The sequence below is a fragment of the Gymnoscopelus microlampas genome (assembly GCF_963454915.1).
Source record: "Gymnoscopelus microlampas genome assembly, chromosome: 2".
In the NCBI taxonomy this organism is placed as follows: domain Eukaryota; kingdom Metazoa; phylum Chordata; class Actinopteri; order Myctophiformes; family Myctophidae; genus Gymnoscopelus; species Gymnoscopelus microlampas.
In genome coordinates this window covers 31,378,773-31,402,721 of record NC_139939.1, presented here as the reverse complement: position 1 = coordinate 31,402,721, position 23,949 = coordinate 31,378,773, and the positions used below count along the sequence as shown (strand labels likewise).

General features: G+C 41.7%; 1 protein-coding gene across 3 annotated transcripts in view; it reads right to left on the bottom strand.

Annotated features, from left to right (window-relative positions):
• Window positions 1–2,408: 2,408 nt before the first annotated feature.
• sclt1 (sodium channel and clathrin linker 1) overlaps window positions 2,409–23,949 on the bottom strand; it is a 29,431-nt gene continuing 7,890 nt past the window's right edge. For all 3 annotated transcript variants that reach the window (XM_084074519.1, XM_084074520.1, XM_084074521.1), the window contains exons 8-22: window positions 22,749–22,871; window positions 21,107–21,172; window positions 19,659–19,729; window positions 18,868–18,958; window positions 18,206–18,297; window positions 17,627–17,804; window positions 16,920–17,018; window positions 13,455–13,526; window positions 13,233–13,307; window positions 12,103–12,245; window positions 9,310–9,502; window positions 6,367–6,563; window positions 5,296–5,374; window positions 4,632–4,727; window positions 2,409–2,814 (exon numbers count right to left, since the gene is read on the bottom strand). In XM_084074519.1, the coding sequence (XP_083930645.1) occupies window positions 2,752–2,814; window positions 4,632–4,727; window positions 5,296–5,374; window positions 6,367–6,563; window positions 9,310–9,502; window positions 12,103–12,245; window positions 13,233–13,307; window positions 13,455–13,526; window positions 16,920–17,018; window positions 17,627–17,804; window positions 18,206–18,297; window positions 18,868–18,958; window positions 19,659–19,729; window positions 21,107–21,172; window positions 22,749–22,871 (1,638 nt within the window). In that variant the 3' untranslated portion in view covers window positions 2,409–2,751. The remainder of the gene's footprint in view (window positions 2,815–4,631; window positions 4,728–5,295; window positions 5,375–6,366; window positions 6,564–9,309; window positions 9,503–12,102; window positions 12,246–13,232; window positions 13,308–13,454; window positions 13,527–16,919; window positions 17,019–17,626; window positions 17,805–18,205; window positions 18,298–18,867; window positions 18,959–19,658; window positions 19,730–21,106; window positions 21,173–22,748; window positions 22,872–23,949) is intronic.

The following is a 23,949-nucleotide window of genomic DNA, read 5'->3' as shown; positions in this document are numbered from 1 at the left end:
CAGTTGAAAATAGTCGAAAATACATCGTAAAAACAAAAAGTACACAGGAGCCGAGATACAGGCTTTTGAAGTCATAACTCAACCAGGAGGTGGATTGGAGTCTAAATCTTCGTAAAATGATATCTCCTGGTGCTGTGAAGGAAAAAAAAAAAAAAAATTGGAAAAAAAAAAAAGATTTTTTTTTTTTTTTTTTTAATATTTTTCCCCAAAAATGGCCATAACCGTTTTTGGCACACCATGTTAGGATTATGAAAAACGGTCCGGACCGTTTTTGGCACTCAATGTGTTAACACATTCAGACCGGAAAAGCATCCGTGTTCACTTTAGATTTTAACCACTTTATCCATTATTTTATACTTTGGCTTTTCAAATATAGCAGATATGCAAGCTCATAGCACGTCACTTCGTGCCGCACAATGAGCTCATAGATCTGCTACTTTTGAAAACATTTTAACTCAAATCTTTGCTTCTGGGGGGTCCCTGGAATAAAATGTTTTGAGATGGGGGTCCGCGGCCAAATACACATAATTTTGGGGGTCCTTGACATGAAAAAGTTTGAGCACCACCGATATAGCAACATTAGTATTTCCAGGAAACTGACATTTGTAGAATCGGCCTCAGGTCTCAATGGGTTAAGAGTCAGTTGTAGCAGAGTGGGGCAGAGCCAAAATGTGAATGGTAGAAACTATACCTCGGTCCCAAATGAAGCCCTCTGGAGTCAAAGACAGAGCTGGTGCAGACTCCTGTGATGTGGTACCAAGGGCTCCAACAGTATTAAAAGGTAGGCTAAGTGATACTTTTTGGTTGAAACTAAAAGTATATTTGTTAAAAGCTTAAAGCTCTATATTCTGATAGTAATCATTGCTGTATAGAGTGTTTGTTCAGTAACATGGGTCTCCCCGTCTCTCCAGCACTTTAATAAAGTTTTCAGGTGGGTTGCCAATTTCAGCCAATCAGGAGAGAGTACCCATTTATCAGCTTAAAGTTGTCCAGTTCCAATTTCGTGTGCTCACTTCTGTTTGTCATCACTTCCTTTGTACTTGTTTATCCTGTATGAGTTCTCTCTCCTGATTGGATAAAACTGATATCCCGACCTGAAAATGCATTCCGTTTAATAAAGCACTGGAGACATGGAGACCCCCGTTACTGAACACACACACTATAGACTATAGCAACGATTACTATCAGAATATAGAGCTCTTTAACACTTATTTTAACAAAAAATCACTTCGCCTACCTTTAAATGGAGAGGGGAACACTATTCTGATGTGTTACATACTGTAGGAAACAATGAGTTGGTTCATAATATATGCATTAGGCATGTAAGGGGAAATATCTGTCCAGTTATGGCATTATTGTGCTAAACTCTTGAATTGAGTGAAAGTTATTATGACATTATGCGGTGGACTAACAATACTAGCCATAGTGTCCACTAAGAAACGTGACCATGTTACTCCTATCTTAGCTGCTCTCCACTGGTTACCTCATAATTGATTTTGACTTACTTTTATAGCCCTACAAGGAGACTACATTTTAGATATGCCACCCACCTATGAGCCTGTACACAGCTTTAGGTTCTCAGGTGGGGCCCTCCTGGTTGCTACTAAAGCCTGCCTCACAAGCCGGGGCTTTTGTGGCCCGGACGCCTAGGCTTTGGAACGCTCTTCTTTTAAATCACTTCTGAAAACACTGCTCCTTTTCGCTGGCAGTAGTGGCACACTATTACTCTTGCAGTTAAAGAGTTAATAAAAACAGCTTTTATTCAATTATTATATTCTATGATTTACTTTAAAGTTTTATCTCTTCGTGGTTATCTTGCTGCTCTTTTAAACCTTGTTCTGGTAAAGCACTTTGTAACCGTGTTTGGAAAAGTGCTAAGCAAATAAATTCATTATCCTGTTCAACTTCAAACACATGAACACCATTCAAACACATGTAGAAGCTGATAGCAGCCTGTGTGTATGTGTGTGTGAGTGCACGTACTTGGTAGCTTCTGGTGGTGTGTGTGGTGTGTGTGTGTGTGTGTGTGTGCCCAGCCACCATTTACCTCGTTCCGCTCCCAGCAGTCTGTCTCTTGACCCTTTTAGTGTTGACGCAGGCTGCCAGCTCTGGTAGGAGAGGAGCGCAGTAGTCTGGTATAGCCTGTGTGGCCTCTCATTCCACTAAGCGAGGACGAGGCAGGTGTCCAACCTGGAAGGACCAGGATCTACCCATGGCCTGCATGCAAATGAGGTTTGGAGGGAATTTGGAGGGAATTGTGTCAAGTAGTTAGACTTGACAGAGGCGTGCCTGCAGTAATGAAATGAAAACACTCACAAAATGCATTTAATATATGAATTAGTAAATTACTCAAAGACACAGAAGGCCGCATTGTATTTACACGTTTATTTGTTTTACACAAACATCATTAATTAAATACAGTACATCAGATCGATGCCATTTCATTCAAAGGCTGACACGTCATTATTTTTGGCCAATATAACAAAACGGTGGTCTAAGTGAAAAGCATTGAAGATTGACTCTTAAGCAAAATATATAATACAGTTCATTGGGGCAACTAGAACTTGCCACTTAATCAATACAGGAGTGTTGAGACAACACTTTGGCTTGGTTTTCCCTACAACACTGACCCCAAAAATTACCTCGTGCATCATCAAGGCCTGCCAAAAAAAACAAAGACAGCCAATGTTATGAAAATTGCACTACAGACTTGACTTTTCCTGTAGTCAGCATGGTGACGGACGGTCACGGTCATTCAGTCTCCAGGTCCAATGTGGTAGGTGTTTTCCTTCTATGTGTAGCCATCATACTCAGCTAAAACAAACAAATACATATTTATGGTTACACTATTTGCTCAAATTTAGAACATATTCAAGGTTGATATTAACCACTTAAGCCACTTAAGACCTGAAGCCGATTCTACAAATGTCTTCTAAATCCTAACAGTTTTCTGAAAAAAACGTATGTTTCTATATCAGTGGTGCGCAAACTTTTTCATGTCAAGGACCCCCAAAATGATATGTATTTGGCCGCCGACCCCCATCTCAAAATATGTAGTTCCAGGGACCCCCAGAAGCTAGATTTGAGTTAAAAATGTTTGCTTTAAAAGAATATATATTAAAAAGATTTGCACACATTTTCACGATTTTTCAAAAATAGCAGATCTACAAGCTCGTAGCACGGCACTCTTCCAGTGTGCGCTATGAGCTTGTATATCTGCTATTTTTGAATAGCCAAAGTGTAAAATAATGCTTTTTAGCTTATATACCATACATATATACTTTGTCGCAGAAAATAGCCGATCAAGTTCAAGCTCACAGTGCGACACAGTGAGAGCTGGCAGAATGGCTATTTTCGCGATTTTTTGGAAAGTTCCAAAACCTTTAAACATTTTCCTTCCCCAAATACGGACAGCAGGTTAAAAGAGGGTAAAGGCCTAGCTTCCTCAGGGTTTGGATAGACAGTGGCTCTACCAGTGACAATTCAGGATGAGGATCAGACACCAGTGGTTAAATACATACAGTAAGTAAAGAACCTTCTGCTAATACACCATAACTGCTCAGGAAAACCTTTAAATCCCATCACGTGCAGTTCATTTTAAAATAATTTATTTTTCGGCCACCTTTGTTGGCATTAACCATAGACAGGTTTCCTGTTAGTAAACATGAGAGGATATGACCGTGCAGATCCGGGGGTAGCCTATAGAGGGCGCCATTACCCGCAGCAGCTCTGGTCAAATGTCCATTCATAAAATAAATGATCTTCACCGGGTTTAATGAAAGTAGATTAAATTATGCAGTTTGTAATACCTTGTTTACTCAATAAAAATGATTTGTCGGAAGTTGGATCTGTTTGTATATAATAGCAGCATTATGCCTATTATGCCTATAATAGCAGAATTATGGCTATCTAACTCCCGAACATAACAACAGAGTGAACGGCGCAACAATTCGTTTTCCCCGAGCATGCGCAGATTGCGCATTCTGCTCTGTGATGACGTCGCGCGGAAATCCGTCTATAGACAGGTTTCCTGTTAGTAAACATGAGAGGAATATGACCGCGCAGATGCGGGGGAAGCCTATGGGTGCGTTTGGAAATTACGCACCGGAGCACACTCGCCTATTAGTTTGTATTGGCCAGTGCGCTCACTGCCGCTCAGGGCTGTATTTTCGAACGCGCCTTACCCCCAGGCATGCGCAGATATCGCATTCTGCTCTGTGATGACGTCGCTCGGAAACCCGTCTATAGGCTCTATGCACAGCAGCCATATTGGACAGAAATTGGGCCCCTTCCTTGCTTCCTTCACAGGTGTTACCAATGACACTAATGAAGGCTCTGTTCCATTTAGTGTAGCACAGTGGTTCTCAAACGTTTTAATTTCAAGGACCCCCATAACTCTCAGAGTTACACCCTCTCAAGGAACCATGAGGGTCCCTGGACCACACTTTGAGACCCACTAGTATTTCTAGTGAGCCAACATGCACAATATCAGCACCCTGACTCTGTTTGACCAGAATGGAACAGAGCCTTCATTAGTATCATTGGTAACACCTGTGAAGGAAGTCAGAAGATTTTTCTCCAAAATGGCTGCTGTGCATAGAGCCTATTAAAATGAAATGAAAACCACACACCTGTTGAGCAGCTGTGGTCGCCCTCTGCTCCGCATGGGTCAGCCGCCGCTGAAGACGGCCGCTCTTCTCCTGGCTCTCCGCCATCTGTCTCTCGTACTGGACAGACCGACACACCCAAAACACTTCTATGAGACATAAACTTGGAAAACAGGCACTTCAGCCCTGTGTCTAACCCATTAAGACCTGGAACTGTGTCATTTTTAGATTTGAGCTAAAAAAGCATTATTTTACACTTTGGGCTATTCAAAAATAGCAGATATACAAGCTCGTAGCGCGGCACCGAGTGCCGCGCTATGAGCTTGTATATCGGCTATTTTTGAAAATTTGTGAAAATGTGTGCAAATCTTCTGAATATATATATTTTTAAAGCGAACATTTTTAACTCAAATCTTTGCTTCTGGGGGGGGTCCCTGGAACAAAATATTTTGATGGGGGTCCGCGGCCAAATACATATCATTTCGGGGGTCCTTGACATGAAAAAGATTGAGCACCACTGATATAGAAACATACGTTTTTCAGAAAACTGTTGGGATTTAGGAGACACGTAGAATCGGCTTCAGGTCTCAATGGGCTAAATGAAGATATTATACTCCACACGTTCTCTTCCACCGCATACTGGTCTCGTATTCAGGTATGTGTGTGTGTGTGCGTTTTTGCAACTGACCTCTGCAATAGTCTCGTGGTCACTCTCCAGCAGTATCTCCAGCTCTTGGGAGCGTTGTTTTTGTCGATTTAGCTCTGTCCTGAAAGGAAAAGATAAGCAGGCGAGAGTAAAACTGTTTAAGCATGAGAAACAGTGTTGGAAGGAGAAAAGACAGACGGCAAGGGGGAAAAATGGATTTATAAAAAGCTCTCCCAACCTGTAAAATATCTCTTGTAGTGCTTGGCATAGCACAAGTGTTGCTAAAGGCAAAACGCCTCCAAATGGAAAGTCGATTCTTGTTTCAACTGCTATTGAAATCTTTAAGCAGCTCCACCTTTGCCATAGCACTTTCTTTTTTGTATTTTCCAGGAGAACTATTCAATAGGCTAAAGAAAAAGAAAAACCTGAAGCAACACAATAGGAGGGCTTTTGATTGATCGCTTAGAATCTCAGGTTCTTGACCTCATACCGGTCAGCGTGTCGACAGACAAGAGGCCGTGGCAGATTGGGGTCAAATCTAGTTTATCCATAGCCATACAGTCAAATCCTCACTGTTCATTTATCCATGTGAAAATACAGGTTAAATCAACACTGAGGATTTTACTGTGTACCCTCCTGTGTTCCATTCACTTAGTCCAGTGGTTCTCTAACTTTTTTTCATGTCAAGGACCCCCAAAATGATATGTATTTGGCCGCGGACTCCCATCTCAAAATATCTTGTTCCAGGTACCCCCAGAAGCATATATTTGAGTTACAAATGTTCGCTTTAAAAATGTATATATTCAAAGCTTTGCACACATTTTAAAGATAAAAAATAGCCAAAGTATAAAAGGTTCAAATTATTGTGATGCTATATTAACACATTTTGCGGGGGACCCCCTGGAACATCCCCAAAGGACCCCTGGGGGTCTCCGGACCCCACTTTGAGAACCAATGCACTAGTCTACACACCCTGCCACGTCTCGAGCCATCTCTTTACTCTTTTCTTTCGAATGTGATGAGATTCCATTTCCTTATGTCTTACTCCCTGCTATATCAATCCCTCTCCCTCTCTTCTCAATCCCTCCAGAGTCACTTAGGAGGAGCTCTCACCTCAGGCTGGTGGTTTTGCTCTCAAAGGCCTGGGACAGGTTCTTGGCCTCCTCCTTCCAGCGCTGGGTGCTCCTCCGCTGGGCCGTGAGGAGGCGCGTCAGGTCCGCGCTGGAGTGGCGGCTGCTCTCCTCCAGCTCGCGCACCCGCGCGTCCAGCCCCAGCTCTTTGACGCTGAACTCCTGCTCCATCTGGGACACCTGGATGAGGCACACATAAATGATGTTCTTTAAAGATCATCGCTGCAAGGCGGAATGCTTGCGTAACGGGAAAAGAAAAAAAAAAAACTAAACAAAAAAGTTAATTAACTCTCTCAGTGCCAGAGTATTTTCATAAAGTACTCCCCCAGTGCCAGCAATTTTCGTATTTTATTTTATTTTTTGCTATTTTGTAATTCCATTTTCAAATAGCTTCTCTTCTGCAGTTTTAAACATATACGACAGTTCTACCAGTAGAGAGCAGCAAATCGCCACATTGATTACCTCGCTGACTCGTTCGACCCCCCCCCCCCCCCCCCCCCACACAGGCCAAACACTGTATAAGTCATACACCGGATGTGACGTCTTCGACAATATCTGATCGGGTTAAAATACGATGTGATACACGACCCCGATGACTGATCGTCACCCAGACCAAAGAGAATAGACGTAGACCTCTCCGTTCGTTTTTTCTACCGTGTGAAAAAAACGTGACTTTCCCTATTCTGGCCGAAAATGACTGCGGAAACAAAATGAGAACCGGAAACGGAATCTGCGTCATGAAACCTGAACCCAATGAGTCTGAAGGAGTCAGGAAGAGAAAGTGATCATGAAAAATAAACAGAATAGCGCGACCACAGTAAAAAGTAAAAACTTGGGATTTCTCGTTCTGGCAGGGAGGGTACTCGGGAAAAACTCGGGATATCTCGGGGCGTGGCACTGAGAGTTAAAGGGATATTTCACTTTTTTTTAAAAAACGATATTCATTTTATCAGACACTTCCTATACAAACCCATTGTAACTTCAAAAACTGATTTTAATCATCATTTAATCATCAAACAATCGGAAACACCCGTCTGGACCTGTCCGGAGGGCAGGATGAGTCACCAGAACCAAGGACGGGTGTTTTCGATGAAGCTATCATGGTTAAAATGCAGTTTGAAGTTACAATGGGTTTGATAACAATGAATATTAAATATCTAAATATTGAATCAAGCAACTTAAAAAGTGTCTGGGGGGCTCACAAAAGCCTGAGTAGATGACAAAATTACCCCCCCAAAAAATGAAAGTGAAATATTCCTTTAATCACTAACTCTTTGTTAATACCTTTCATTGGTTAAATATTTATAAAACCCACTTGCACTACATTTTTTATATATATTTTTATAGCTAAAATAGATGGTGGGTTAGGTTAGTTTGTGATGAGACGCGCCGTTCGCTTATAGTTCAGCTTTTTGCCCTACTTTTATGCAACACTCTTGTACGACAAAGTAAGGCATTCACTTTTTGGGAAAAAACATAAAAAGTGAGATATGGAGATACAAGGTTTCTGATCAACAGCAACGGTGTGTGTGCGTGTGTGTGTGTGTGTGTGTGTGTGTGTGTGTGTGTGTGTGTGTGTGTGTGTGCAAACCCCGCCTTTTCACCATTTATCTCTCTTTCCAGCTGCATCATTCTTTACCTCTTCCCTCCCGCTAGCTTCTCCCAGCTCATCACAGACGGTTGGCAGCTCTCACAGGGCTCATCCATCTCCCTGTACCCACCCAGCCCCTCCTCCTGTCTTTTCCTTTTTTCCTTTACCCCAACCAACCTGTCCCTTAGTGGTGCAGCTATACCTGTTGTTAGGCCTGTCACAATTATTACATTATCATCTAATCGCAATTGTTTGAGATAATCGCAATTATTTTTGCAATAAATAATCGTTTCCATGTTGAAAGATTTTCACACATTATCACATATTTAAAAAAACTGAAATAGCAGATCTACAAGCTTACAACGCGTCACGAAGTGACGCGTTGTAAGCTTGTAGATCTGCTATTTCTGTTTTTTTAACATGAATAAAAATGATTATATATTATGTCAATCATTACTTTGCATATTTCAGTTATTTGTCATATCTGCCCTGTGGAATTTTGTATTACGAAGCCTAACAGGCTTCATATGTTCTAATGTTCAATGCCAAACACACAATTAAATCGTTAATCGCAATTATTTGAGTGACAATTAATCGTCAACTTAAGGAGTAGTTCACCCAAAACAATTACTTATTTTCTATCAATTACACACCCCATGAAGCATTGAATTCATGGATATTTTTTTGTTTTTGTCGCATTCCTAAGCCAATAATTTGATTACTGGTGGAAAGATGCTAATGTTTCCGGGAGGAGACTCAAAGGAGACTCTTTGTGTCTCCTACCGGAAATACACCCGGTCATCAAATCATCGGCTCAGGAATGCGTCAAAAAACTAAAAAATCTCCATGAATTCAATGATTCATGGGGTGTGTAATTGTTAGAAAAGACGTAATTTTTTGGGTGAACTACTCCTTTAACCCATTAAGACCTGGAACTGTGTCATTTTTAGATTTGAGCTAAAAAGCATTATTTTACACTTTGGGCTATTCAAAAATAGCAGATCTACAAGCTCATAGCGCGGCACCGAGTGCCGCGCTATGAGCTTGTATATCTGCTATTTTTGAAAAATCGTGTAAATGTGTGCAAATCTTTGAATACATATATTTTTAAAGCGAACATTTTTTAACTCAAATCTTTGCTTCTGGGGGGTCCCTGGAACTACATATTTTGATGGGGGTCCGCGGCCAAATACATATCATTTTGGGGGTCCTTGACATGAAAAAGATTGAGCACCACTGATATAGAAACATACGTTTTTCAGAAAACTGTTGAGATTTAGGAGACTCGGCTTCAGGTCTCAATGGGTTAAATGTGTAGTGGTGACAGCCCTATACCTGTTGTTTGGCCCTCCTCTCCGCCAGCAGGCAGGTCTTCCTCAGGTCGTCCATGTCCCTGCGGTGCTGCAGGTTCTCCTGCTGTAGGTGGAGGCGCTCCTCGCTGACTCCCAGGCAGTCCTCCCGCGCGGCGGACAGAGAGCCCTGCAGGCGCCGCACCTCCTCCTGGCAGCGGGACAGCTCCTCACCGTAGCTGGAGGACACGGATGAGTGGACGGACACATAGATGCACCAATGAGCAGGACGGAAGGAGGGATATGGACACACTGGGAGGCAGTGGTGGGGAAAAGTACTCCAATTTTTTTTAAGTGAAAGTATGAATACTGCAATGTAGAAGTACTCCGATACAAGTAAAACAGTGGTTTTCAACCAGTGGTCCGGGGACCACCAGTGGTCCTTGAGGGAGTTCCAGGGGGTCCCCAGCTAAATGATAGATAGGAACCAAATGGACCCTTTTGGGTCTGTAACTCTGAGAGTGTAACAAATGGAACCAAATGGACCCTAACGGGTCCATTTGGTTCCATTTGTACACTCTCAGAGTTAAATTAACATTGATTTTATAATAAAAATTGGGGTCCCAGAGATAGAAATGCCATTAAATGGGGGTCTGTAGCCTAATGCATGTTAAACTGGGGGTACTTGAAATTGAAATGGTTGAGAATCACTGCTAGAGCCGTAAAAATCGTCTCTTATTGGGGGTCCCTGGCATAACTTTTTAAAATGGGGGTCCCTGGGCTAATGTGTGTCAATTTGGGGGTCCTTGACACAAAAAAGGTTGAAAACCACTGAAGTAAAAGACGGGAATTCAAAATGTACTTGAGTAAAAGTACAAAAGTATTGGTATCAAAATGTACTTAAAGTGAAAGTAGTACAATGTTTGAAAATAGCTGATCTACAAGCTCACAACGTGATGCGACGCGTTCTGAGCTTGTAGATCAGCTCTTTTGAAATATCCTAGGTATAAAATAGGGCTAAAGTGGTTAATGTATGTTTTATAATTTATATCATTTATATCTGCAAAGTAACTAAAGTTTTCAAATCATTGTAGTGGAGTAAAAGTACAATATTTGCCTCAGAGATGTAGTGGAGTTTTTTTTTGTGTAGTACAGCACTTGAGTAAATGTACTTAATTACTTTACACCACTGACTGGGAGGGAGGATGGAGAGATTTGAGAACCACTGACATAAATGATATCTAGAAAGATTGCACTCAGTAACTAACACTAAGAAATTGTCAGGATACAGTATGTCATTTCCAACTGAGATACGATTCATTATGTAATTCCTTTCCTTGCCCTTGATCGTGACCTTGTCATTCACACTTAGCTTCATGAAAACCCACCCATCCGTTCTCTTGATAGTGACCATGACAACTCCATTGGCAGAGGTAATTAGCTCTGATTTCATGACACATTTCTGCCATCATGCAGTAAACAGGGAATAACAGAACCATTCTTCTCTGGCTCTCAGCAGACCGCTGTGGATTGAAAGCATTGTGGAAACGGTGCCACTGGAGAAGTCGGGTCAGATTGTAAACATTAGCACATTGATCCCGGTAGAGCTTGGGATGAGACAGATAAGAAAGTGGGAAATGGTGCCATGCTGCTGATTTCCAGGCTGTGAAGGGAAACACAGTTGTTGGCACCATGATGCTTTCACAGACTGGCATCCATAACGCTTTCACAGACTGGCTTAACCCATTAAGACCTGGAACTGTGTCATTTTTAGATTTGAGCTAAAAAGCATTATTTTACACTTTGGGCTATTCAAAAATAGCAGATATACAAGCTCGTAGCGCGGCACCGAGTGCCGCGCTACGAGCTTGTATATCTGCTATTTTTGAAAATTCGTGAAAATGTGTGCAAATCTTTGTAAATATATTTTTTTAAAGCGAACATTTTTAACTCAAATCTTTGCTTCTGGGGGTCCCTGGAACACAATATTTTGATGGGGGTCCGCGGCCAAATACATATAATTTTGGGGGTCCTTGACATGAAAAAGATTGAGCACCACTGATATAGAAACATACATTTTTCAGAATACTGTTGGGATTTAGGAGACATGTAGAATCGGCTTCAGGTCTCAATGGGTTACAGTTATTTTGAAATGGAATGCTTGTCAGCAGCTAGATGATAGACCCAGTTAATTTTCTACTACAGTATATACAGTATACGGTTCAAGTATGTAAGAGGCTATCAGACAAAATGATATATATGTATATGTAAAAGGTTTGGAAGTCAACCATAGTCAATCGGAATGGAATTTAAAAAGATCTGACAGACACATCTTAATCCCATGACTACAGCGATAAGTCGCACCGATTTGAGTGAGTAGTAGCAAAAAGTGTGTTTTGAAGAAGACACAAAATGGCAGAGATGGGGAGTTGCGGCATGAGCCAAGAAGAAATAGTTATGACTATATGGCCTACATTTCAAGAGTTGTAGGCTAAACCTTGGAGCAGTCTGTCACCATGAGGTCAATTTGACATTTCGGGTAGAGGTTTATTCCTTGGCCTACTGGGAGTGTGCGCGCAAAGTTTGACGTTGATCAGTCCAGTGGTGACAGAGATCACAGCTAATCACAGCTGACACACAAACACACACACACACACACACACACACACACACACACACACACACACACACACACACACACACACACACACACACACACACACACACACACACACACACACACACACACACACACACACACACACACACACACACACACGGGGGCGAAAACATACTCTCCGTCCTGGTGGAGATAATATTTATCGTTTCCCCTACTTACTCCATCTCTATCTTCTTGAGTTTGTTCTGGGTGCTCTGCAGGGTGATGCTCATGTCGTCCTTCATCCTCTCTGCATCCAGACATCTCTGGTGGAGGGCTTCTATCTTCCTGAACTCCGGCACCGCCCTGCCCTCCTTGTATACCTGACACCAGATCCACAGGAAGAGTGTTACCACTAATTAGTTATAAAACACAAATCAGCGCAAAGCCATGTTTTTATCCCTGATTTACACTTAGCTGCAGTGGTGGAAAGTAACTAAGTAACTAAGTACATTTACATTTACTTAACACATTGGGTGCCAGGTGTTTTTAAAAACAGAGTACACTGAGTGCCAGGATTTTTAACCATTTTTTAGGAGCCGAGATACAGGCTTTTGAAGTCATAAGTTAACCAGAAAGTGGATTGGAGTCAAAATCTTCGGAAAATGATATCTCCTGGTGCTTAGAAGGTAAAAAAAAAAGAAAATGAAAAAAAAAAAATTGATTTTTTTTTTTTTTTTTTTTTTTTTTTAACATTTTTTTTCTTCAAAAAACGTATATATACGGTTTTGGCACCCAATGTGTTAAGTGCTGTACTAAGTACAATTTTGGGTTACTTTTACTTTACTGGAGAATTTCCAATTGCCTGTACTTTTACTTCTACTCCACTGCATCTCAGAGGCAAATATTATACTTTTACCCCACTACAATTATTTGAAAACTTTAGTTACTAATTACTTTGTAGATTTTGATTATTATTACAAAACACAACCATTCAGCCCTATATATATTTCGGCCATTTGAAAATAGCAGATCTACAAGTTCACAATGCGTCGCATCGCGACGCATTGTGAGCTTGTAGATCTGCTATTTTCAAAAGTTTATTTTACACATTTTGAACTTGTGAAATGGGACATTATGCACAATGAGCACTTTTACTTTTGGTACTTTAAGTATATTTTGATGCCGATACTTTTGTACTTTTACTCGAGTACATTTTGAACACAGGACTTCTACTTGTAACAAAGCATATCTAATTGCAGTATTGATACTTTTACTTAAGTAAAACCTGTGAGCTGTGAGCTGGTGTTGCACGCCGAAGTATATAACTCAGGCCACGGCATAGTGCATGGTATTTTTTTTTGTTTTACCTTCTCCAATTCCTCCTCCACGGCTTTCCTCTCTCTCCGGGACCTCTCAATCTGAGACTCCTTATCTGCACACTCCTAGACAGAAGCAGACGGAGAGGGCTGGGGGGTTAGAGAGGGATCAAGGCAGAAGAGGGGAAATCAGATGTGGGCGACCGGTAGAGAATCAAAGGGATTTGGTGTGATGGTGGAGGGTATTTGTTCTCAGTGGGGGAAGGTCCTTACCAGCTGCAGGGCAGACAGCTCCTCAGCCATTCGGAGGATTTGAACGTTGCACTGCTTACGCACGCTCTCCACCTGACACACACACACACACACACACACACACACGAGCGTATTATTCAGATACGCAACCATGGCTATACCCGTAGTACAGAGATTTAAATCCCTTTGCATTCATCTCTTATTCAGAGGGTCACTTGTTTCATCCCTGTCGAATGGTTCACTACATATGCGTCCCAAACATTACACCAAGTCCCCATGCTGCCTTTTTAGATCAGTTATGAGAGAGAGGAGGAGGGTGAGGAAACTATCTGGAGCCGCAGCCTTTTAATATTTACCACATTAACAAACCGGCAATTTTTCATTTGTCTTACCTTTTTAACAAACCAGCAATTTTTCTTACCTTAGAAGCCACAGAATATTATATCCAGCCACAGCACACACATAATCCAGACACACATAATCCATAATCACACAATCAAACACACAATCCATAATCCACACACACATAATCCAGCCACATTATATAGCCACAGAATATTTATATCCAGTATGATCGATCCCCCAAAAGTTGCTAAACACGGAGGCTTTCACTGTGCTTCCGCGGGGAAAAAAGAAAATGTCACCGCGACCCCTCATTCACTTGCTACTAACACTGATAATTTGCAAAGATACAGTATGTCATTTCCAACTGATATGATTCATTGTGTAATCTTATTCCTTGCCCTTGATTATTAGCTCTGATTTCATGACACATTTCTGCCATCATGCACTAAACAGGGGATAATCTCAACAGACTTTCACTGTGCTTCGGCGGGGAAATGTCACGAGACCCCTCATTCACTTACTATCAGGGACGTGCACAGATAGACTCTAGGTGGTTCTAGAGCACCTGCCCTTTGCCCTCTTGACCAGAAGTGCCCTTTTGGAAAAAAAAAAAAAAACGTTTTTTTTTTTCAGTTTACAGCAGGGTCTTCAACAGGGGGACCGGGACCCCTAGGGGGTCCACAGAGTTACTACAGGGGGTCAGCCAAATCTTTATGCGATACGATTTTTCTTTTTACCATAACCACTCGAAACCTAGGATGCCTTTTCTGAGGAGAACTTTAGCCAAAAATAGCAGATCTACAAGCCCACAACGCCTCGCGCTGCGAGGCGTTGTGAGCTTGTAGATCGGCTATTTTTGGCAAAGAGGTATAGGTGTAGAGGGAAAAAAGAGCAGACCAAGTAAACAAAAAAAGTATAAATTACTTGAGCCCCTCAAAATGTAAGTGCACGACACTGCTTGCTATGGGCCATTGAAAACAGCATGTCTCGTCAAAAATGCAGGGAATAAAAAGGAACTCAAGATACAGCCGATTCCCCACAGACGCTAACCAGGAAGGAGATGGAGCAGTAGATCTGGTGATCACGTGATCTCCTAGATCTCTCTGCGTCTGAGCCTGAAATGGTGGCGCATGAGTTGCGGAACAGCGCCATCTAGTGGTAAAAACACTGAAAACACAGTTTGGACGTGTACATGTCAATGGCACTCTGGGCTTTGGAAACAAATCATTGTACACGCCAATGGCACTGAATGAGTTAACCCTGGAATCCCTATTTTGGGATTTTTTCAATGATTTTCACAAGCTTAAAATGGGTTGCGATGCATCGTGAGCTTGTAGATTGGATAGTTTTGCTATTTGTCGTATATATCATTGGTTCTCAAAGTGGGGTCCGGGGACCCCCAGGGGTCCTTGAGGGAGTTCCAGGGGGTCCCCAGCTAAATGATAGATTAGGCACCAAATGGACCCTTATGGGTCTGTAACTCAGAGTGTACAAATGGAACCAAATGGACCCTTATGGGCCTGTAACTCTGAGAGTGTACAAATGGAACCAAATGGACCCGTTAGGGTCCATTTGGTTCCATTTGTACACTCTCAGAAATCAGAGCCATTTGTACACTCTCAGAGTTAAATTTACATAGATTTTACAATATAAATTGCGGTCCAAGTGATAGAAATGCCATTAAATGGGGGTCTGTAGCCCTAATGCATGTCAAACTGGAGGTCCTTGAAATTAAAATGGTTGAGAATCACTCCTAGAGCCGTAAAAAATCTTCTCTCATGGGGGTCCCTGGCATATCTTTTGAAATGGGGGTCCGCGGGCTAATAAGTGTCAATTTAGGGGTCCTTGACATGAAAAAGTTTGAGAACCACTGGTATATAGGGCATAAGTGGTAAACCTCATGACAGACATCTACCCATCAAATAAACATATAACGCTGCAGGAGAGGACACAAAGAGCTTACATCTTGTACAATGCTATTGATATTGTACCTAACTATAACGTCCTGTTGTTAGAGTGCAGCGGTCCAAGTGATTGTCCCTAGCAGTCAGAGACTACGCCCAAGACACTTAGCGAGGCAACAGTCAGCGCCACAGCCGTACACTACGGCACCTTAATGGGATTAAACGATTGGGAGTCTTGATGGAGAAGGGCCATTAGTAGAGCATTAATCACTTCAGTGTCTTCCTCCTGAAGGAGCACAGCAGGGAAGCGAGGCACATCGTTTACTTCTCGATACGCCATGTGTTGAGAAACATGGCGTGAACCTACGGTAGCAGCTGGTTGCGAATTCTAATTTCAGCTTCCAGGTTTCACAGTTACATGTTAAACCATCAAGACCGGGAACGCATCTGTGTCATTATTTGTATTTCTTTGGGCTATTCAAAAATAGCAGATATACAAGCTCATAGCGCGGCACCGAGTGCCGCACTATGAGCTTGTAGATCTGCTATTTTTAAAAAATCATGTAGATTTGTGCAAATCTTTGAATATATATTTTCTAAAGTGAAAATGTTTTAACTGAAATCTTTGCTTCTGGGGATACTAAAAATGTCTTCTAAATCCTAATAGTTTTCATGTCAAGTTAAAAATATCTGCTATTTTTGAGTGGTGCCAGCCACTCCTACTCTTGACCGTGTGTGTGTGTGTGTGGGTCCGTCCGTCCGTCCGTCCGTTTGAGCACGGCCTCAACAGCTGCAGCTGATTGCAACACAAGTATGCAAACAGTTACACTAATTCAAAGGCACCACTCTCTTCACACTGGGTGTGATTTTCTAATAGCCAAAGAAATCAAAAAGTGACTCAGATGCGTTCCCGGTCTTAATGGGTTAAGATATTTAAACCTGACACTCCGACCTCACACTGCACATTCTGCAGTTTCGTGTTTAACAACATGAACCCTGGCGTCCCTATTCTGGGGCAAACATTCAGCAGAAACAGCAGATCTACTGCACAAGCTCACAATGTGTTGCACCGCGACACCATGTGAGCTTCTAGATCTGCTATTTTTGCCAAAGACATTTGGTGTACAGTAGATCCCTGGGGGAACCCCGGTCAATGAAGTATATATATAGGGTTTAAGTGGTTAAATAGCAATAGGGTAGACGGTATATAGGGGATTGTAATTTAGGAAACCCTCACCTCTTTCCTGGTGTGGACAGCAGCATCCTGGATCAGCTGCTTGATGGTCTCCTTGGTCTTCTCAAACTCGTCAGACTTTTGCTTCTCCCTCAGAAGGGCCTACGAGGGTATCAAAATGTACAGCCATTAAGTGATGGGAGAAGACAGCTTCTATCACATAGACCAGTGGTTCTCAAACTTTTTCATGTCAAGGACCCCCAAATTGACACTTATTAGCCCATGGACCCCCATTTCAAAAGATATGCCACGGACCCCCATAAGAGAAGATTTTTTTTACGGCTCTAGCAGTGATTCTCAACCATTTTCATTTCAAGGACCCCCAGTTTGACATGCATTAGGGCTACGGACCCCCATTTAATGGCATTTCTATCACTTGGACCGCAATTTATATTGTAAAATCTATGTCAATTTAACTCTGAGAGTGTACAAATGGAACCAAATGGACCCTAACGGGTCCATTTGGTTCCATTTGTACACTCTCAGAGTTACAGACCCATAAGGGTCCATTTGGTGCCTAATCTATCATTTAGCTGGGGACCCCCTGGAACCCCCCCCTCAAGTACCCCTGGGGGTCCCCGGACCCCACTTTGAGAACCAACGACATAGACTCTAGGGAGGTAGAGAGAGGGGGAGATTTGGTGAGAGAAAAACTGCTCAGACTCAGATGAGAAAAAAAAGGGGGGGGAAATAAAAAGACAAACGTATACCTGATCTTTCTGTAACGCAGCCTCTTCGGTCAGCTGGACGCTGTCGCGGACTTTGGCCAGGGCCTCGTAGCGCTCCTCCTCCAGGGAGGCGCATCGCCCCTGGAGCTCGCCCACCTGTCGCTCCCACACCGCCTGCTCCCGGCGCACCGCCTCGGCCTCCTGGGACGCTGCTTTGAGCCTGAGGATGGAGGGGAGAGAAGAAGTACACACAAGAGTTGCCTGTGGTAAAGAAGCCTTCTATGAGAGAGAGAGAGAGATGAATGCATTTTGAGGATTTGGGGCCATTAGAGACTAGGTATAGATGCAGTGTCTGTGTGAAATCATCAGTGTTAATATAATGGGTCTAATGTTTTTGCATGAAAAAAAACACATGCTTCTCTGTGACTTCTTGCACACCTAGTGGCTGCGATGGTGTGTTCAACCGGACACCTTTTCTTTCTGAGGCATTAAAAAACCGATCGGCCAATATAGATAGAAATTGCTTCCGACTCTTGGTGTGCGAAGGGCCGCCTTTTACACTTTCAGAGTGAAACGATGGATAAATGACAACACTGAGGATGTTTGCTGTTGTGAGTTCACCTGGCTTCTAGCTGACTCAAGGCTGACTGAAGCTGCTGTAGTCTCCGGTCTGAGGCCTCCTCGCGACCCTGGGCCTCCGCTGTGTCTTCCTCCTGAGAGAGAGAGAACACGCAGATGCACTGATGAGATGAGATAAGCCCCGGGCCATTCCTCTCACACAACTCGTCTTCAACAAGTTTTTCGAAGCGAAACTTTGGAATAGATTTTTTTTCCCTTTTTCTTTTTTTCCCCCCACCAAAAGAAACTTTTTTTCAAATGGTGGTTATGTTTTTTTTTCTTCTTTTTCCTTTATTATAAATTAACCCATTAAGACCGGGAACGTATGTGTCATTTTCAGATTTCTTTGGGCTATTCAAAAATAGCAGATCTACAAGCTCATAGCGCGGCACAGAGTGCCGCGCTATGAGCTTGTATATCTGCTATTTTTGAACAATCTTGAAACTTTTGCCAATCTTGGAATATATCTTTTTTTAAAGTGAACATTTGTAAAATATTTTGTTCCAGGGGACCTCCAGGAGCTCATTATATGAGCTTGTATATCTGCTACTTTTGAAAATGACAGAGACGCGTTCCCGAATTGAATGGATTAAAAAGTTATAACTAGTATAAGTTATAACTAATAATTAGAGAGAATCCAGGCCAGAATTATTTCTAAATCTCACCCGTCTCTGCATCTGATCCTGTACTGTCTGCAGCAGCTTGGTCATCTCCTCCACTTTGGCGGTGGCCGTCCTCAGCTCCGTCTTGGCCTGCCTGCAAGCACAGGAAGACATGGCAACAACCAGCCAGGCAGGTTAATGTACTAAAGGAACCAACATTTATAACATGATAATTAACCTTAATTGATCATCAACGCCAGCAGTCATGACTCTCGTCCTACAACATTTATTTGTCACACAAGTGTGTGAAATGTTGGTGTGACATGCCAACTCTATAAATTGACATCAATATATAGTAGGGCTAACTTTCCTCAGAAATGATATTCGAATATATATTCATATATTATTATTATTATAAACATTTTTATTTGAAAAAAAAAAAAAAAAAATATATATATATATATATATATATATATATATTTTTTTTTTTTTTTTTTTTTACAGAAACAATACAAAAACAATGTATCAAGTTTTTTCATATTCAAATATTAATTTTCATATTCGAATATACATATTTTCCCCATATTCGAGGAATATTCGATGTTCGAATATTAATTCACCAGCCCTAATATATAGACACACATTTGGGCTGTTTACAGAATATACAGTACTGCACATGTACAGCAGAAGGCTGGCCAGTAAAAAACATAGTTCAAAAGCATTAAACATGTGCTGAACTGTAGCAATTCTGAGCAAGATAGCCTACAGTCCAAGACAACTGGGAGACATTTAGTGCAGGACAATACATTTATTTAGCAGTAGACATGTTGGATATGCACACAGTAGCAGCGTACCTGAGCTGGCCACGTAGCTCCTCCATCTCCGTGCTCTGCCCCGTCACCGTCTTGAGGAACTGCTGGTTGGTCTGTGTGTGGCATGACAGACATGAATGCAGTAAGTGAGGCATATCACTCTGAACAAGCAACCCTTAACTCTCAACATGTACAAGCTTCTTCTCCATAAACTTTGTCTACTCCACAAACTTTACGCTGTCCCTTGGCACAAACCCTTGTTTTTCAACACACTGGTGCAACTAAGGTCTCTTGCTCTCTCTCTCTCACACACACACACACACACACACACACACACACACACACACACACACACACACACACACACACACACACACACACACACACACACACACACACACACACACACACACACACACACACACACACACAGACGGGGACGGGAAGAGGCTGCTAGTATGAAAAGTCAGAGAGAAGAGAATGTAAGCCCAAGGCTTGCCCTCTCATTAAAATTGCATCAGAAGGATATAGTATTACTTTTTTCCCCCACATACACTGTATGGTGCTATGTGTAGGTGGAAGGCATTATGCGTGGTGTTTGTCACAGATATATATGTGCAACAGGCTCTGATCCTATAGCTCAGCAGTCCTCAACCAGTGGTCCGTGGACCGCCAGTGGTCCTTGAGGGGGTTCCAGGGGGTCCCCAGCTAAAAAGGTGTTAATACATGTTCGTCCCTTTATCCAATATTGTATACGTTGGCTATTCAAAAAATAGCAGATATACAAGCTCACAGCGCGTCACTTCGTGCCGCGCTGCGAACTTGTAGATCTGCTATTTTTGAGCATTTTCGAAAATTCTTGAAAGTGTTGGGATAATTTTGCTTTTTTTTTAACACGAATCTTCTCTTCTGGGGGTCCCTGACACAAAACATTTTCAGATGGGGGTCTGCGGCCAAATGTATATCAATTTAAGAGTCGTTGGCATGAAAAAGGTTGAAAACCCCCGCTTTTAGCTTACAGGTCCATTTAGTTCCATTTGAATACTCAAATAAAATCATGTGTGTATATGACAGACAGGCAGAGAGAGAGACAGAGAGAGAGACAGAGAGAGAGAGAGACAGAGAGACAGAGAGAGAGACAGAGAGAGACAGAGAGAGACAGAGAGAGAGAGACAGAGAGAGAGAGAGAGAGAGAGGACGGACACATATACAGAGAGAGATAGACAGGGAGAGAGACACAGATACAGAGAGAGAGAGAGACACACACAGATACACAGGGAGAGAGAGAGAGAGAGAGCACCTGCTGACCATTGCACAATAGGCTAGCCGGTGCTATCAGAAACAGCGGTTCACAGACACAGAGATCCATATGAAATATTAGAGGAGGATTAATCTCGGGGCGACATGCAGAGGACGGTGATCCCACACGGCTAATCGTAGGGCAATCATTTAAGCAGCTTCTTCTAAGTGGCTATCACACACACACGTACTGATTCCACTCTCTGATTAGCCACTTGCAGTTTCTGGGTGTGCTGCTGCAATTGAACAAGTTGATCCTGTGGAGAGAGGAACAGAGAGACACTCAATAAAACAGACTGCTCCTAATTACGCCGCTCTTCTTCTAATGTGAATTAACCCTTTAAGACCGGGAACGCATCTGTGTGTCATTTTTTTTTATTTCTTTGGGTCTATTCAAAAATAGCAGATTTACAAGTTCATTTTTTTGGAAAATAACAAATTTGTGCAAATCTTGTGTGTTTTTGGCCGTGGACCCCCATCTCAAAATATTAGGTTTCAGGGACCCCCCCGAAGTTGTAACAGAGTTAAAAATGTTTGCTTTAAAAATATGTATATTCAAAGATTTGTACACATTTTCCAGGATATAAAAAAAAATAGCAGATCTACAAGCTCATAGCGTGGCACTCAGTGCCGCGCTATGAGCTTGTATATCTGCTATTTTTGAATAGCCCAAAGAAATCAAAAAATGACAAACAGACGCGTTCCCGGTCTTAAAGGGTTAACTGCGTTCAATATCTTGTAATACGTTTAATAATGAATCAATCGCAATCATGAACTTCCTTCCCTGCCCCAAAAAAAACATTTTGCCATTCTTACCTGCTTGATAAGAATAGCTAACAAGGTGTTTTTTTTTGTTCAGTGTTAAACAAAGATTTTACCATTTTATGTACTAGCTTTTCATCTGCAACCCTGTTGGCAGGTCACAATTAAAACAGCACAAAAAAAAACTTAAGGAAAAGAAACTACAGAGGACACATAGTACAAAGTTACACACACACATAGTACAAAGTTACACACACACATAGTACAAAGTTACACACACACATAGTACAAAGTTACACACACACATAGTACAAAGTTACACACACACATAGTACAAAGTTACACAACACACACACACACACACACACACACACACACACACACACACACACACACACACACACACACACACACACACACACACACACACACACACACACACTGTCATCTGGAAATAACAAAGGTGAAGGCATTGTCAAATTAAGAGCAAAATTATGTGCGAAGACCATGAAATAAAATGTAGTCGGTGGTATCTGGAGCAATGTCATACAGTCATTCAGTGGTGTAAAGCAACTAAGTACATTTACTCAAGTACTGTACTCAATTTTGCGGTATTTTTTACTTTACTGGAGTATTTTACATTTTCAATAATGTTACTCCACCACAGCTCAGAGGCAAATCTTGTACTTTTACTACAATTATTTGAAAAATATAGTTACTAGTTACTTTGCAGATATAAATGATTACATTATAAAACATGCATTAACCGCTTTAGCCCTATTTCATACATGGACTATTTGAAAATAGCAGATCTACAAGCTCACAACGCGTCGATGTAGATCTGCTATTTTCAAACATTTTAGTACTTTTACATTTGGTACTTTAAGTATAATTTGATGCCAACACTTTCGTACTTTTACTCCAGTAACATTTTGAACACAAGCCTTTTTTACTTGCAACAGAGTATTTTTATATCATGAAATTGCTACTTTAACTTAAGTAAAGAAATCCGAGTACTTCTTCCGCCCCTGCAGTCATTATATATATATATATATATATATATATACATACCTTGAGCTGCTGACCCTGAGCAGCGTGGACGTGTCCATCTGAGGCCGTCTTCTGGCAGAGCTGCTGGAGTCGGTCCACCTCCTGGGTTGCGGTGTGCCACAGCTCTACGGCCCGCTCCCGCTCCTATGCCCACACACACAACACAACCTTGTGTCAGGGTCAGATTGACAGAGGTAACATGAGGTAACATAAAGTAACATGCTGGTGAAGAAGAAGAAGTATACTGTTGGAAGCTTGTGTCTTCTTAATCCATTAAGACTGGGAACGCATCATTTAAAGATTTCTTTGGCTATTCAAAAATAGCAGATATACAAGCTCATAGCGCGGCACCGAGTGCCGCGCTACGAGCTCGTAGATCTGCTATTTTCTTGAGAAATCGTGAAAGTTTGTGCAGTTTGGCCGATTCTACAAATGTCTCAATCCTAACGGTTGAAAAACGAATGTTGCTATAACATCAGTGGCTCTCAAACGTTTTCATGTCAACAACCCCCAAAATAATATGTATTTGGCCCGCGGACCACCATCTCAAAATGTTTTGTTCCAGGGACCCCCCCAGAAGCAAAGATTTGAGTTACAATAGTTGGCTTTAAAAAACATATATTCAATGATTTGCACACATTTTCAAGAAAAAAAAAAGCTATGAGCTTGTATATCTGCTATTTTTGAATAGCCAAAGAAATCTAAAATGACACAAATGCATCCACGGTCTTAATGGGTTAATGTGTACTTACAATGATCTAAAAAAGATGCCCGTGCTACAGTTATGTTTATTCGTGTTTGTTTCCTTTTTTCTCACTCCCCAATTTAGTCGTTAAGCCAACACCTACTGTCTGTTCTGAGGAGGATGTAGACAATTATGTAAAAAAGAAAATCACAATTATCCAAAAATACTTTTTTCCACCATCGGCAGCTTGAATCCTAGTCATGTCCTCTCAAATACAAAACGCACCGAATTGTCAGCTCACTCAGAGATAAGATCATAGCAATCAGAACAAATTTAAGCCAAAACTAGGTCACTAAACATTGCTGAACAGACTCCTGCACACAGTGAACGCAATTTAAACCACTTTACTTTGTTGAATTTAGAAATGATTAGAAAAGTGGTGACTGGTTTAAAATCCTCTACCTGCTGTATTGATCCTATCCCCACCAGATTTATTTTTTTAACCGTCTATCCAAACTACTATTATATTTAGTCGAT